This window comes from Adiantum capillus-veneris, chromosome 14 (genome assembly GCF_014529385.1).
Source record: "Adiantum capillus-veneris isolate H3 chromosome 14, ASM1452938v2, whole genome shotgun sequence".
Classification (NCBI taxonomy): domain Eukaryota; kingdom Viridiplantae; phylum Streptophyta; class Polypodiopsida; order Polypodiales; family Pteridaceae; genus Adiantum; species Adiantum capillus-veneris.
The window spans coordinates 29,877,856-29,894,932 of NC_140944.1; the positions used below are offsets into that span (position 1 = coordinate 29,877,856).

The following is a 17,077-nucleotide window of genomic DNA, read 5'->3' on the forward strand; positions in this document are numbered from 1 at the left end:
TTTAAAACTTTCTAATAACTTAAGTCTTTTTTTGCTCTAAAGAGGAAGAAAGTTGTGAAGCAGACACATCTCTCTCTTTTGCAAAAATCAAGTACGCTGAAACACACTTTTTCATTACTTTCTTGATGGCAATGTGATTGGCGATAAGGATACGCCAATCACCTGCATCTGCAAGTACAAGATATTCCTTTCCTTTATGATCAAAGGATAAAGTTTTCTACACATAGTCAGGAATGGGATGCATCTTGTAGTGCCAAGGCATTCCCAAGATAACATCACACCCTTCAAGTGAGGCTAGTAAGAAAGACTCTTGATCTTTGTAGTTGTCGACCTTTAAATTCAGCTTCCCTATGATTGGAGTAGAGTTAGAGTTCTGCCCTTTGAAAGCAGATTGTGCTTGAATAGAAACTCCAAAACGGTTGGGCTGTAAATTCAGATCATCGGCTAACTTAGTAGAGATGAAGTTGTCTGTACTGCCAGGGTCAAACAGAATAAGAGCGCGTTGGTTCTTGATGCTAACCCATGCTTTAAGAAGAGCTCTTTCTTTTCCATCCTTGGTTGTATTTCCCTGTACATCTGGGACTGCATTGGAAGAGGATGGTTGCGGAGTTTTGGTAGGACAATCGCCCTTCATATGACCAACTTGTCCACACTTGAAGCATCTTCCTTCACTAATGTAGGTTCCCAATTCAGCAGGAGAGAGATATCTCCCTTTCTTAGGCTGATTTGGCTTTCCTTCTGCTTCGGTGGCGGTTCTTTTCTTCTTTTGAGAAGAAAAAGTAGAGGTAGGCTGCTCATGGAGAACCTTCTGCTTGGCATGGTAAGTGCTTTGCTCCATCTTCCTGGGAGTACCCTTGTCATGTATTCCATCAGCTATGCGAGCTGATTCCATAAGTATCTGCAAGTTACCCCGAGGGTAAAGCTTCATGGCCTTTTGCAAGGCTTCATGCAATCCTGCTTCAAACTTGCGCATCTTCTCCGAATCGTCAATCTTCTTGAATGGAGTGACTTTCAAGAGAACGTCCCAAAACCTATCCACATAGCGTGGAACAGTTTCGTTCTCTGACTGTGAAAGTCGATCCCATTCTTTCTTTACCTCTTCCTCAAAGTCTGGAGGAAGGAATTGTGCGTAGAACTCCTCCTTGAAAGTAGTCCAATCTTGGGTTTTGCGATCTTCCAAGATAAGGGTTAACCACCAACTGCTAGCGGTGCCTTTCAAGTACATACTGACATGGCGAAGCTTGGATCTTTCTTTAAAATTCCCTTCTGCAAATGCAACTTCAAATTGGCGGATGAAAGCCAAAGCTTTGTCATTATCACGCCGTCCATTGTAGGTGTCGAATTTCACATCTTTGTCTCCGGACTTGAATGTTTTTTGCCTGTGGTGCTTCTTCTTATGGTGCTCTTTCTTTCTATGCTTAGACTCCTTGAGTACAGGAGTCCTTTCCCTTAAATGCACTTCTTGCTGCAACGGATCGTCCAGAAACATGTCCTCTGGAGCGACGTCATCCAAATCCTTCATGAAAGAAAACTGAGGAGAATCAGGGGAATCTTGCTCTTGAACCTTTGGATTAAACCGCACATGACGTTCTGGAGGTTTCCTCTGCCGCGGGAGGTTCCAATTAAAGGATCTTTCCTTGGTTCTGACGCCTTTGGGTTCTGCGGGATTTCTCCCAACCCCATCGGCACTTTCTTCTTCCCTTTCTCAAGAGTATGGAGAATCTTTTGGACTTCTGGATGGGAGAGAGCTTTTTGCAACTCTACCACCTGTTGTTGAAGGAGAGAGAACTCTATCTCGCGTCCTCCCTTTTCTGCAGTCTGCCAAGAGTCGTCAATTCCTTAAGGAAGAGAGAGATGACCTTGCTCTGATACCATTGTTACAAAAATACGGAAGCGTAAACTGACTTTTAATTGTACTTCAAATACTCAAGAGAATTAGAGAGAGAGAGAGAGAGAGAGAGAAAGCTTGACACTTCATTGGGGACCAGAAGATGGGCTGGTCCCCCCCCATAAAGAAGTTATCTTTATTACTAAGGGAGAATCTTTACAAACACAAGAGCGGAGTAATAGCCCGTCCTCTATTCTTTCTTTTCTGCTTCTAACTGAGAGAGTGCGAAAGCTACTCTCTGAATACTGCGAGGATTTTCCCTCTACTATGAGATTTTGGGAAGCTCTCCAAAACGAGAGTCTATCTTCCACCAAAACTCAACGGAAGCTCTCGAAAATGAGAGTCTACCTTCCGCTAACTATGTCCCTATTTGCATAATCATTCCTGCAACAAAAACAAGGGAGAAACACGCAAAACGCACGCACACATGCTTGCTGTAAATTTCTGCACATAACCTGAAAATGTTACCTGAGCACCTTCCAAAGCCGAAATAGAGACCTTTTTCACGATGGAATCGCACCAAACTTTGTGTATGCGTAATGTAGGTAGAGAAGAACTAGATTCTATGTGTATTTTGCTGAAATTCACCCTAAAAGAGATGATTATAAGCTGAAAACAGAGAATTTTACAGCCATCACACTCTACGAAGAGAGTTCCCGCTGCAACTTCTCGCGATGAAACTTCACCAAAAGCTGGCTATGGCTATGAGAACCCTTGTTCTAGACAATGGGAGCACAAGGCCACCACATATGTCGCAAGGGCTGCTCTCAAGCTTCCATAGAGAGCTCCAATGCGTAGAGCATACTCACAATAGGAGAGGTAGGAGCACTGCCAACCTGAGAAGTGGGGACGGGGGGCCTCTTATCAAGCCAGCAAGAAGAGGGGGCGCTATGAAGAGAGAGAGGGTGAGAATGAGAGTGAGAGGATAGTTGGCACACTTACTTAATAACTTAAAAACCCTTCAACTTTCACTTTTAAAAGTTCACAAACTATTAATGAAATGTGCAAATTGAACCACAACTGCACACATAGATGCAACCAATGAAAATGTTGCTTGCTCCCCAGCGCAATGCCGTACGAGCACTGCTCTGGCATTACCTGTTCGCACTTGTCCGATCATTTGGTCCGGCATAAACAATTTAAAAATACTTTAATTGACTTATCCTAAGGCCGTAAAATAATTCAGGCCTTAGGGTTATTATTCTAAGGACCCCGTCTCATTCCTGTGCTTGCACTAGCGTGCATATTTTTTTGAGCCTGAAACCTGAGGCTAGTGCTTACCCCTTCATTGAAGAACTAATTTTCCAATCACTAGGTCTTCAGGGTATTTTTCTGCTAGAGTCTCCTTGAGGTGCACTGGCCCAAACTTGGGCGCACTTAAGGCCCCAGAACTGCTAGAACTATTCTGATGTGCACACAACTAATTAGATAATTCTTTTCTCGTAAATAAATTAATTATTTATAGAGTCTGACATAGTTACACTTAGCTTTTGGAAGTTGCCAACACTGGTCTTGCCTTGTTGAAGGGAGAGGACAGTGGCTTTCAAGACAACATGAAAGGGGGTCAGCAAAAGAAAAATTCAGCAAAGAAGCCCGTTGTGAAAGTGACTCCTAAAGCGTCCCAAGGGTCGGAAAAGACAAATAAAGGCAAGGACTCAGCCGAAACGTCTGGAGCGCACGCTAAGAAACAAAAAAGGAAGCCTTTTGTGCGCAAGTCGTTCGAGGAAAAGAAGTTCTAATGGCTAAGAACAAATGTTTCATATGTGAGCAGCCTCGTCACTTTGGTACACATTGTCCACAAAGAAGAAGACCAGTTGATTCGGATGATAAAGAGGACCAGAAAGGCAAGAAGCCTAAACCCACCGCAGGTCTAGTGCCACATATGGTGGGTGATACGCCAAGTTCAAATGCCAGTGAGCTATGCAGAGCGTGGGGTAAAGTCAGAGACAAGATAGCACTTATCTTCTTTGATCCAGGTGCTAAAGCAAACTTTATCTCACCAGAGTTGGCCATCAAGCTGGGCATCAAAGTTGAAGGGATGATGTATACAGCAGAGGCAAGGTTGGCATGTCCTGGCTACTCAGAGTGTGTTACGCCTATCATTGGAAAGTTGCATCTGCATATCCAGTCATATGTGGACACTTAGGAATTGTACATCATGCCACTAGAAGGGTGCGATACGCTGTTGGAAATCTCGTGGATGTTTCGTATTGGATAGCTTCAACAAGAAGATCACCCTTTAGCATAGGGGCAAAACTCACATCCTGGATGTAAAGCTTAAAGGGGAGTCTATCCCTATTGTATATGCTTCGGCTATGATCGTCTTTATGCGTACTCGATTTTTACACGTGATGTTAGGTACAGCGGAATGAATGTTGTTTTTTCTCAAGATTAGTGATCTTTATTGCTCAAGGTTCCTTTTAGTTCTTAGGGAAGGGGAGAGCCTTCCGTCTTATGGAGAGTGCTATGATCACGAACAAAGTGAGTGGATATTGTGCGTGCAAGTGAATGAGACTGAGAGAAGGAGAGAGAAGAGATACGACACCCGAGAGGTTGTAAAACCCTCCTCCGAAGGCCCCACTCTCATCGACGAGAGTGGTCTACTTTGATTGCACAAAGGTGTACAATGCGAATGCAATGGACTGATGCAATGGGACTATGCCGATGACGACGACGATGATGACGACGACGACAATGACGACGGCTAAGGCTGAAATCTGTGATCTTCTAAGGCTGAATTCGGTGGTCTTCTTGGTGGCTGGAAATAACTGTTTTCATGCGGGTTTCATGGCTGAAAATGACTGCTTCCGTTGAGGTTCATGCTAAGGACAAAAACGCTGATCTGTTTTTAGGGTTTCTGCGTTTTTTAGGGTTTCTGCGTTTTTAGGGTTTCTGAAAAACGTTGAAGCTTCTGAAGTCAGAAACGCTGGCCTTTCTCTTCTTGCTGGCGATCTCTGGCATGGGAGGAACGCTAGGGAGAGAGAAGTGAATTGCCGGCGATGGTGCTGCGGGAGTGGCCTCGCCAAGGGAATGGAGAGGGTTCTTGCTAAGAAGGTGCCTGTTGAGCATGTGCTCCTGCTACCTCTTCTGCTGTGGAGTGCTAACTGGGTTTTGCTTGTATATTAACTTACCCAATTTGCCCTACTGACTACCCAACAAAAGTCACTTAATAAATAAGTGAAAAATGTCAAAAATAGGAAAAATGGGATAAAGTCACTTGAAAAATCCCCTAACTGATGCTAATGGATTCTGATGGGAATTCTAATGGTCATGCTGTGTGCAATCGGAGGATATGCATCTATGCTAAGTGACTGGGCATGCACGGTCTACGAATAGACTCACAAAAGTGCCAGATCACTGCTATTCTAAACTTGACTTGACTTGACTAAACCCTACTGTGGTGTAGCTTGTCCACGGGCACATAGGGTTGGGATGTGTCACGTGACACGTGATGTTTCAGATAATTGTCAGTCAAATTTATATGTGTTAGATAAAGAAAGGTCAGCATTTTTGCGAGAGTTTAGTGACTGTTTTTCTTATTCATTACTGTCCCGGTTGCCGCCGGAGAGGCCTGAAGATCATGTAATGGATTTGATGCCACGTTGTATCCCACCAAATAGGCCTCCCTACAGGGTTAATGCCGCTCAACAGAAAGAGATTATGGGCGAGGTAGAGGAGCTGTTAGAGAAAGGGCTGATTCAACCTAGTTCTTCACCCCTTTGCTTCCCAATGCTTCTAGTGCAGAAGAAGGATGGCTCTTGGCGCGCTAACCTTAGTTGTTGGTTTCTTTCCAATGATTTTTGTTTAATTTTTGAGACCTTTTTTTTGAAGTTGCAAATGGTCGGACATTGTATGGCCAATATGAACGGTAGTTTCACCCATAGACGAGAAATTGGTCGGCACTGGAACTCGTAAAGCAAAAGGATGTCTAGGCTCAGTTCAAGATCATGTAGGGCCCCCCGTCGCACTTAGCAAGTTGGTGGATACTAGGAAGTGAACTCAATAAAGGCATAAAGTCAAGGAGAAATCACCAACAAAAAGTATTCGAGAGTTGGGCCACATTGCACTTTTGGATGCGGTCCCAATGACGAGAGATGGTCAGAAGACCAGCGGGAGCCCAACGGAAGCATCTCCTAAAATTTAAGGAACTGCTATTTTGGGCCATGAAATCTGTTCGCGTCATTAGCTTCAGAACGACAAGGGAAACATTTTATTACGCTGCTGCAAAGTCAACTAATGCACCAGTTAAGAGATTTTTAAGCGGGAAGCCCCAATGCGGGGAAATTGCATGCATGAGTGCCAAGTGGCACTTTTTGGCCAATTTACCAAGTCTGGGAGAACAAAACTCGTAACTGACTTTTTTGAGCAGTTTTGGAGGCTGATAACTCTGATTTTCAGCCATTTCTCTCCATTTTTGAGCTTCAGATGACTTTACCTAGGACCAAGGAGCTCATTTTCAGCATTGGAAGGCATCAGATGCGTGTTTACAGGGGTGTTTTGTTGCGTTTTCAGCGATACGCAAGTTTTGGCAACCATGGAAATCTTCCCCTTTTGCATCTATTTGTTCACAGATGCATTCCAGGTCAAGGGCAAAAGAGGGGGCGCTCAATTTATGCTGGGGGGATGCTTCATTGAGAACCTGTCATCACAGGTTAAGAGCTATGGAGTGCTTTCTTTCCCTCATGTACAGTGTGGTGCTAGGAGTGATGCCCTGCACGCTACACACTGCTCTCTCCGTGCAATTATGTGAAGCCCCACAAGAGGGCTCTTCATTTGACTGATGTATAGTTGTGTGGTTTTATGCTTCTGTGCCGAGACGAGAGCCTCTCTGAACAAGAATGGGTGTAGCTAACTGCTACACCAAAGCAGGCACTGGTGAGGGTGATAACCTCACTACACAGGTGCATTTTCAATGTTGCGTATTCGTTGAAATTGGACTGTTTTGCAACCGTCATGATGTCGGGAGCATTGGGAACAATGCCCCACTGTTAGACGACAGTTCGAGTGCTGTTTAGGGCTGAAAACAGAGGAAAAACCAGTAATTACAGCGTGCAGTAATTACTGTTTTTGTGCAGGAAACATGGGGTTCATGCTATTGGAAACGAGTCGGAGCTTGGGAAACTCTCCAAGGCAAGTTTTGGGGCCGTTATGCTGCCAAAATTTTGCCTGCACAGGTGCCATCTAGCTGGATGCACATGAACATCTCAAGGACTTGGTTTTGTAGCTTATTCCTCATTCCTGAAGAGTAATAAAGAAATACCGAAAGGGGCGTCAACCTTTGGGGCCTTCAGGTGTCACTGTCTGCTTGGGAGCATTCTAGCTTCCTGGCCGTGCTTTTGTTTTGAAGTGTAATTCCAGTCTCAGTTACAGGTTCCTTTTAAGTCATTGCTTTGTGTCGTAAAGTCGAGTGTTAAAGAATCGGTGAAAGCTAACGTCTACCGCCCTACGGGCCAGTTTCAAGGTTCTGTTGCCGGGACATCGATCACTTTTTCCTCAAAGAGTGAGCCTCGATTGTTTTGGGTAAAGACACAGAGTACCGGAACGCGGGATTACACTATGGCCGACAAAGGGAAGGGCATTATGGAAGAGGGCTCCTCTTCATAGGACTGACAGGAAATTTCGCATGTTCACCCTGCCAAAAAGTGGTCAAAGTACGGCTGATTTTCTGCTGCGTTTTTAGGGTTTGCAAGTATGAACCAAGATGAGATAGGGAGAGGTCTCATGGTGGTAGATTGGCCACTAGATCTCCTGTGAGAGTGATGTGGGTCTGCCAGGTGGCACGTTGCTCGCCGATTCTCTGAGGCGATTGCTTGGATTCTTTGACGCATTGGTAAATCATCTTGAAATTTGAGCTTACTTGGTCGTGGGTGGTATGTCACAGTATTGTGGAATTATGCTCATTTGCAGAGGCAAGAGCCTCTTACACAGGTAAAAAGTTAAGGGACAGGTTGCAAGATGCTATGTGGTGAAGTTCAAGAACTATCCACCTATGGATGGAAAGTGAATGGAAGAGCATGAACTGTCAGAGTCACCAAATGTATTGCAGCTTTACCTTGAGGTCTTTGGGTTACAGCCTACTTATGCCCCAACCCAACGTGTGCAAAGGAGGGATAATGATAGAGCTAGCACATCATATGTACATATGAATTGAGTGCAATAGATGGAAATGACAAAAGTATGAAGGTCTCATTAAGTCATTTGTATCCATGTGTTACGACCTTTCTTGCGGATGCATGCGATGATAAAAGAGTGCTAACAACACAAGATCATCAATGGCATGTATTTATGATATGCAATCGAGGACGTTTGCGATTTCAAGAGGGGGATATGTCACGAGGACCTGGCGACTGCTAACCTTAGTTGTTGGTTTCTTTCCAATGATTTTTGTTTAATTTTTGAGACCCTCTTTTTGAAGTTGCAAATGGTCGGACATTGTATGGCCAATATGAACGGTAGTTTCACCCGTAGACGGGAAGTTGGTCAGCACTGGAACTCGTAAAGCAAAAGGATGTCTAGGTTCAGTTCAAGATCATGTAGGTCCCCCATCGCACTTAGCAAGTTGGTGGATACTAGGAAGTGAACTCAATAAAGGCATAAAGTCAAGGAGAAATCACCAACAGAAAGTATTGGACAGTTGGGCCACATTGCACTTTTGGATGCGATCCCAATGAGGATAGATGGTCAGAAGACCAGTGGGAGCCCAACGGAAGCATCTCCTAAAATTTAGGGAACTGCTATTTTGGGCCATGAAATCTGTTCACGTCATTAGCTTCAGAATGACAAGGAGAACATTTTATTACTTTGCTGTAAAGTCAACTGATGCACCAGTTAAGAGATTTTTAAGCGGGAAGCCCAATGCGGGGAAATTGCATGCATGAGTGCCAAGTGGCACTTTTTGGCCAATTTACCAAGTTTGGGAGAGCAAAACTCGTAACTGACTTTTTTGAGCAGTTTTGGAGGCTGATAACTCTGATTTTCAGCCATTTCTCTCCATTTTTGAGCTTCCCATGACTGTACCTAGGACCAAGGAGCTCATTTTCAGCATTGGAAGGCTGAAAATGGCTGTTTACAGGGCTGTTTTGTTGCGTTTTCAGCGATAGGCAAATTTTGGCAGCCATGGAAATCTTCCTCTTTTGCATCTATTTGTTCACATATGCATTACAGGTCAAGGGCAGAAGAGGGGGCGCTCGATTTATAATGGGGGGATGCTTCATTGAAAACCTGTCTCACAGGTTAAGAGCTATGGAGTGCTTTCTTTCCCTCATGTACAGTGTGGTGCTAGGAGTGATGCCCTGCACGCTACACACTGCTCTCTCTCTCCCCTACGTGCAGTTATGTGATGCCCCACAAGAGGGCTCTTCATTTGACTGATGTACAAGTGTGTGGTTTTATGCTTCTGTGCCGAGGCAAGAGCCTCTCTAAACACGAACGGATGTAGCTAACTGGTACACCAAAGCAGGCACCACACCACACGTGCATTTTCAGCGCTGCCGATTCGCTGAAATTGGACTGTTTTGCAGCCGTCATGATGCCGGGAGCATTGGGAACAGTGCCCCATTGTTAGATGACAGTTCGGAGGCTGTTTAGGGCTGAAAACAGAGGAAAAACCATGCTGTAATTACTGTTTTTGCGTAGGAAACAGGGGGTCTATGCTATTGGAAACAAGTCGGAGCTTGGGAAACTGTCCAGGGCAAGTTTTGGGGCCGTTATGCTACCAAAATTTTGCCTGCACAGGTGCCATCTAGCTGGATGCACATGAACGTCTCAAGGACTTGGGTTTTGTAGCTTATTCCTCATTCTTGAAGAGTAATAAAGAAATACCAAAAGGGTCGTCAACCTTTGGGGCCTACAGGTGTCACTGTCTGCTTGGGAGCATTCTAGCTTCCTGGCCGTGCTTTTGTTTTGAAGTGTAATTCCAGTCTCAGTTACAAGTTCCTTTTAAGTCATTGCTTTGTGTTGTAAAGTCAAGTGTTAAAGAATCGGGTGAAAGCTAACGTCTACCGCCCTACAGGCCGGTTTCAATAGGCGTCACTTGACTAATGTCTTCGAACAACTCCGCAGTCATAGGGTGCTTGTTAATCCTAAGAAAAGTGAAGAGATTCACTTTCTTGGCCACATAGTGTCAAAGAATGGTGGCTGAATGAATCTTGCCAAGGTTGAAGCAATTACGACATGGCCAGATTTGAAGACTAAGCATGATGTCTGTAGCTTCTTGCGTTTATGCTCTTACTACTGAAGGTTTATCTGGAACTTTGTCGAGATTGCTTCACCCCTTCATGCTTTGCAAAAGAAAGAGGTCACGTTCAAGTGAACACAAAAAGAGATTTCAGCTTTTAATCTCTTAAAGGAAAAGATGACTTCGAATCCAATAATTGTCTTACCAGACCTCAGGAAGTCATTTGTGGTCCAGTGTGATGCATGTGGCAATAGTATTGGGGTAGTGTTAATGCAAGATGGTCGAGTAGTAACTTATGAGAGCAGAATCTTGCAAGGGCAAGAAAAGACTATGCAAATCTATGAGAAAGAGCTACTGGCCGTGATTCATGAGCTTTCTAGTTGGAAGCACTACCTATTAGGTGCTGATTTTGTTGTCCAAACAGGCCATCAGACCTTGCGATACTTCTTAACGCACTCAAAGTTATATGAAAAGCACATGCGATGGGCACACATTCTCTCTATGTTCCACTTTCAGATTCTGCATGTGGAAGGCAAGAAGAATGTTGTGGCTGATGCGTTATCAAGAAAGCCACAAATTTCAGCTGTGTCAATTCCTTATCATCATGAGCTTGATGACATGAAGGAACAGTATGCTATTGATGAAGAATTTGCAAGGATCTTTGAACAGTTGCAAGATGGGCAACGCCATGAGCACTACCTCCTCAAGGACGGTTTTATGATCATGCATGGTAGACTATGTGTCACTAGGCCATTGCGACATAAAGATATGGTAGAAAGCCATGTCCCACCGTATGCAAGGCATCGTGGTATAGATGCGACAGTGAAAGCGGTTGAGACGTTCTTTTATTGGCCTACTTTGAGGAGAGATGTGGATGCCTTTGTGCGAGCATGCGTGATTTGCCAAAAGGTCAAATTTGACAGGCAAAAGGGACCAAGGTTGTTACAGCCACTGCCTATTCCAGATAAGCCATGGGAAAGCATTGCTATGGATTGTATCTTTGATCTTCCAAGAGCACCCACACGGAATGATGGTATATGGACTATTATTTGCAGGTTCAACAAGCACATGTGATGATAAAAGGGTGCTAATCACACTAAATCATCTATGGCATGTATATTTGACATGCAATCGAAGACGTTTGCGATTTCAAGAGGAGGGTATGTCACGAGGCTATGGCAACCACTAACCTTAGTTGCTGGTTTCTTTCCCTTGATTTTTCTTTAATTTTTGGGACCCTCTTTTTGGAGTCACAAATGGCCTGACATTGTGTGGCCAGTGTGAAACGGCCGACAGTTTCACCCTCAGTCGGGAAGGGCAGGTCGCCACGAGATGGTCGGGCCAGTTAGCACTGGAATTCGTCCGGTAAAAGGGTGTCTAGGCTCTATTCAAAGTCATTTAGGCCCTCGCTACACATAATAAGTTGGTGGGTGCTAGGAAATAACTCAAAAGAGGCTAAGTGGACACTTGGCGACTCCAGATCCATTCGCCAGAATCATCAGTAAGAGGGGACACCCAAATTGGGGGACGCCCAAATTGAGAGAAGGGGCTGATTTTAACCACTATGGGTGTGAGTAGTGGATGCAGGTGATCAAAGCTTTAATGGAAAGATTGCCTTCTCGCTTGCTCTATGTAGCACGATGATTCCGCTCTCGCACACCTCTCCCCCCTTTCAAAACAGAATCGTAATGCCCAGCTCAAGGGCTTTCCATCTGTATGTACAGCTGTGCGGGTTCATGCGCGTATACCGAGGCAAGAGCCTCTTGTCTAGGTATTGGATTAGCTAATTGCTAATCCCTCGCAAGTACATGTGAATTCGGAGAGATTTCACGCGAGAAATCTCGTCCAATTCAAAGGGCAAGTAGCCCTACAAATGCGGGGGTACGAGGGCTTGCTATGGATGCAACCGGCACGTGAAACGGAGCCCAAACAGTAAAATACAGCCTGCTGTGTATTTTTGCAGGTTTAGGGTTTTGACCCTAATTGATCCCTACTACCCCCAAGAGCTTCAAGGAAGCGATGGGATCGCTGTACGGGTGATCTGGTGCATTTTCGGGGCGAAAAACAGACAATTCAGCAGGCTGCAGATTCTCGTCAGGTTTAGGAAAGTGCTCGTATGCGTTGAGGAAGTCACCTTTTGCATGGGGATTGTCTATGAAGCCTCCTACTGCGGTTATGCAGCCGAAATCGGGCTAGAGTAGACCATTTTCAGCCCGATAAAAGCGAGAGAGCTCGTAGGAACTTACAGGTTTTCTCCCAAGTGTTATAAGAATAAAGAAATATTGAAAGGGCGCCAGTCTTTGGGGCCTACAAGGTGTCACTGTCTGCTTGGTAGCACTCTAGCTGCCAAGCCGTGGTTTGTTTGAAGTGTTAATTCCAGTCACAAATTTATTCGTGAAGTTACTTTGTGTCATAAAGTTCAAGTAAAGTTTTCAAGTAAAGAATCGAGTGAGAGCTAAAGTCTACCGTCCTACGGGCCGGTTTCAGATTCCCAAAAGCAGTCAGCGTAATTTGCAAAATTTGCGGAAATCCGTACAACCTACCACGTGGCACCTGCAACGCAAATCACGAAAATTCCGTACGGCCCTACCACGTCAGCATATGTACGATCTACCACGTCAGCATGTCAACGCATTTTACAGAAATCCCTTTCAGGGTTCAAGCTTCTGTCTTTTAGGATTTCGGGCCCCACGGCCGGTGCTTCATAGGTTCTTCAAGTTAGTCCATTCAGTTTCTCTTGTCCACTTCGCCATTTCTCTACCAGTTGGTCATGCATGATGCCACCATCACTCTGTAACATCCACCCTGCAGCAACAGGTCACTGGCAAGAGGAGGTCTCACAGGTGAATTCCTGGCAGAATTTTGGGAGCGCTTGTGGGACAGCAAACAGCCATGTTTCAGTGGCTTGTCGCTCATCGAGCTACCGCAGTGGTCTACAATCACAATCCGGCGGGCTCTGCTGCGTGTGACCACCCACTGGAGTCACCCACTGATGCCACCATCACTCTGTAACATCCACCCTGCAGCAACAGGTCACTGGCAAGAGGAGGTCTCACAGGTGAATTCCTGGCAGAATTTTGGGAGCGCTTGTGGGACAGCAAACAACCAAGGAGAGTCACCATGTTTCAATGGCCTGTCGCTCATCGAGCTACCGCAGTGGTCTACAATCACAATCCGGCGGGCTCTGTTGTGTGTGACCACCCACTGGAGTCACAGAGGCATTGTCTATGGGACTGCCCCATGGCGCAGCAGGTTTGGCTTCGAATTCTCCAGCTGATGTGGGCCCTGTTGAAAGTTCTACATCTTGAGTTCTAAACTTAACTTTAAAATCTCTAAAAATAAAAATAAAACATCTCTAGAGATTAAGGCTCAAAGGATAGATCCCTTCCTTAAAGTTTGAACTAGCAAAAATGACAACTTTAGTCTTTCACCTCAAGTTTCAAGGGGTGAAAGAACTTCTTAAAATTAAAATGAAAAGGTGGGTGAAAGAACATCTCAAAATGAAAAGGTGACTCTTGGGATTTTTTGGAGTCAACCAATAGCTAAGTCTTTATCATTTAACCTCCAAAGCTTTAAATGTTTCATGATTTCAAGGGCAGCCTAAAATCTTTTCCTTGGTAAGTGAGCATTCATTTCATATTTCAAAACTCAAGACATGTCCTACATTAGAATTACACACTCTTCATTTTAATGAGTGCCACTATCTTATTTCAACCTATCAAAAAATGCTTAAAAATACAACTCAACTTTTTTCTATTTTAGTCAACAAAAAGAGAAGGCATCTCTATAGCCTTTGCCCTTTGGGCAGGCCAAAAAAAAATGCCTATGAGCCATCCCTGTCAGCAAGGGCCCATTAAATTACAGCATGGACCTCTAAGCCTTCAATGCATAAAGTTCATTTCAAACACCCAAAGAAACCATTTAACATTTAAACAAGGACACTGCTCGATAAATATGCTTATGAAAAAAAATTGAATAATAATCAAAACAATCTCTCATGTGGAAAAACAAACTAGGGATTGTAAATTGGCGTTCCTGTACCTATCTCAAAATTATTTGTCACTAAATACCTGCACTCTTTTGAACTCGGCCTTCACAGCAGCTTCCTTCAAAGATTCTGGATCAAGTTCGTCCTCCTGGACAGCCTTGCCTTTGCGATCCTTTTGAAGCAAGCGATGGTACGTCTTTGACTTTATCTTCTTCATTCTCTTAGATTTTGCTTCATGGTAAGAAAGCATAGTGCGCATCTTAGCTAACCTCTCTTGGCGCTCTTTGACTTCATCCATAGTGAGCTAAAAAAACACACAGTATTACAATCCCCATTGACTGCTAAACAGAAATATCTAGCCAAAGGATTATAAGATGGTCCAAACCTTGTTGAAGCCAAGGGTAGTGGCTGTCTCAGAGGTGTCTTCTACAAGTCCATTTTCTTGAAGAAGCGAGGCAACTTCTTTTTCCAGATTAGTGACAGGTTCGAACTTGGATACAAGCTCAGCAGTTGATGTGGCTGTCAGATCAGGTCTCTGAGTGAAAACAAGAGAAGCTGCCTCCCTGTTTTTCTTCACAATATCCTGCCACTTGGAGATTTCTTCACTGGTTTTCTCATAGCCTGCCTTTCGGCTCAGCCTCTGCTGCACCGGCTTGGGCAAAGGCGCATCCACAGGAACCCCCTTCTTCTCCAACTGCTGCATCCGCTTGCGAAGCGATCCAAAACCAGTTGTGCTTTGTAATGGAGCCATCAAATCCTCAACAGTAATCTGTTGCAAGTTATAAGCATCAGCTGCAGGGTTTATGTTAAACTCTGACTCAGGATATGCTTCTGACAATAATTCAATACGTTTTGGTCTTCTTTCTGCATAAAAAGAGGCTGAATTAATTTTAGCATGAATGTTACTGTTGCATCAGCATGCACAAAACACAATATTGTGAGCATTGGCGTGCAGCATACATCGCTGTAATCTTGGCTACATGGACATGCTGGCCTAAAGGTACTTGTATCCAAGGAGGTGTCCTAGTGAGATATCTTGAATGAAAAATGAAGATATACCTTTTGGCTCTCTTTTTCGAGGCATGCAAACAGCCTCAATCATTTTCTGATGCCTCTCATCTCCCCCCTCCCCATCATTTGCATCAGTATCACTAGCATCCTCTGCCTCGGTACCATCTTCATCTTGTAGCTGCTCCCTTTCATTGTCACTAGAATCCTCATCATTTTCATCATTAGTAGTCTTGTCAGGGAGTCCATGCTTGAAGGTGTCCAAACCATCAATCTCACTACTAACTTCCTCATTCCCCTCATCACGATCTCCATGCTCAAGCATGTCTAGGTCATCACTAACACTACTAATGTCCCCATCGCTATCATCTTCGTCAATTTGCAATGCTCTCCCCTTGGGTCCCTTGCCCCGACTTCCAGGGTCTTCTCCATCTGCAGCACCTTCATCTATCTCCTCATCCTGCACCATGAGAATAAAAACCTTTGTGCCCAGAATATTATACCAGAAAATCTTTAATTAACTCAACAACTTGAAGAAAAGCAGTGCAGTACCAGCAGGTTATTCCAAGACTTGACAGGTTTTCTTGGAAAAAGATAACTACACTATGAAATAATTTACAATTTTCCAAAGTACAAGTTTTGATTTCACTAGTAAAAACCAAAACCCAGCAGGTTTTATGTGAACAGAGCACAACAATAACTGGTAGTAGTCTGCAGCTACCCCTTGTACACATGCATTTTAACCCATAGTAAGGTTGTCTGCGAAACGGAAAATTGGACATTTGGTCAAGCAAAAGTGACAACAAAATTGGCACCCTTGCTTCCCTAACGGTGAGACTGCCCATGCACTAGCATAATTAGTGCTTAGGGATGATTCTGCACATGCACTAGCATTAATAGTTGTTATGTGGTCCAATGCACATATGAACCATGTGATGTATTTGTATGTGTATTAGGGACGTGCAGCAAATGTGTATGTGCATATATCAGAGAGGTAGAGGAAAACCTCAAAGTCGGAAGGCAGCTCATATTCAAAGCGATCAACATCATCAAAGCGACGGTTCTTGTGCGAGTCTTCAGGAGCCTGGTTCTCTTCATACTCATAAACATCTGAGGGCAAGGCAGAGGTGGGTAATTGAGAGACTTCTTCTTCCTCTTCCTCGTTGCCTTCACCATCTCCATGAGGGCGACGTCGATTTTCCACGTGAAGCTCTTTGCGCAAGCTGAAGGGCAGGCGAGGTCCTCTTCTCTTTGAACTCGCCTCTTTCTTGAGAGTCTTCTTGTGGAAGTTCTTACTTTTTTTCTGCACGTGTTGCTGGCCGTTGCGATGCGGCTGCTGCAGACGCGCCATGGCTAGAGATCCAATGGCTGCTCACAGCTAGTGGAACTCCCCTTGACCGACTGCCAAGTGAGTGAAGTCCACAAGGGTTAAAAAAAACCCTGCATTATAGCGGTCGGCTCGGGAAGACGTCGTGCTGCCTCCACCGAGGGGGTTGGGTGTGTGTGGTAATTTCAAAGTTGTAGGCAGGGTAAAGGGGCCAGTAGTAAGAGTCACCTGTAGCTTTCTCCTCCAAGCTCAATTTTCAGCGATGGAAAGCTCATCAGATCCGCAATGTCGAGGGCTTTAAGAGGATATAAATTTTGTATTTTATTTCAAATGTGTGTGCTAAAAGATAATATGATTTATCAATCGTGTGTAACAAAAAAAAGGGGGCCAAATGAGAAAAAAAGGAGCCAACAAGGATTGAAACGAAGTGCTGACTAATAGCATCATTTTATTTCAAATGATGTAACTATTAGACCTCCACTTTTTTGTCTCTGTGTTGGGTGAGGTCGTTTGTTATATTGGGCAAAGTTTATCTTTATATTCGGGGTGGACAGAGCCTCCCTTTGGGGGCCGTCCACCTATTGGCCCCTTTACCTTAACTAGTAAAACGGTGTGGCCTCTGGCGGCGGCATGGTCTCTCTTACCCTCAAACCTCTTGCTCTTATTTAGCATCCATCTCTCTCTCTCTCT

At 44.4% G+C, this 17,077-nt stretch overlaps 1 protein-coding gene across 1 annotated transcript in view; it reads right to left on the reverse strand.

Moving 5' to 3' along the window:
* LOC147442152 (U3 ribonucleoprotein (Utp) family protein) overlaps positions 1–16,666 on the reverse strand; it is a 39,726-nt gene extending 23,060 nt beyond the window's left edge. The window contains exons 1-4 of the mRNA XM_086528438.1: positions 16,067–16,666; positions 15,112–15,520; positions 14,438–14,916; positions 14,135–14,356 (exon numbers count right to left, since the gene is read on the reverse strand). Of these exons, the coding sequence (XP_086384564.1) occupies positions 14,135–14,356; positions 14,438–14,916; positions 15,112–15,520; positions 16,067–16,411 (1,455 nt within the window). The 5' untranslated portion in view covers positions 16,412–16,666. The remainder of the gene's footprint in view (positions 1–14,134; positions 14,357–14,437; positions 14,917–15,111; positions 15,521–16,066) is intronic.
* Between the last annotated feature and the right edge of the window lie 411 nt (positions 16,667–17,077).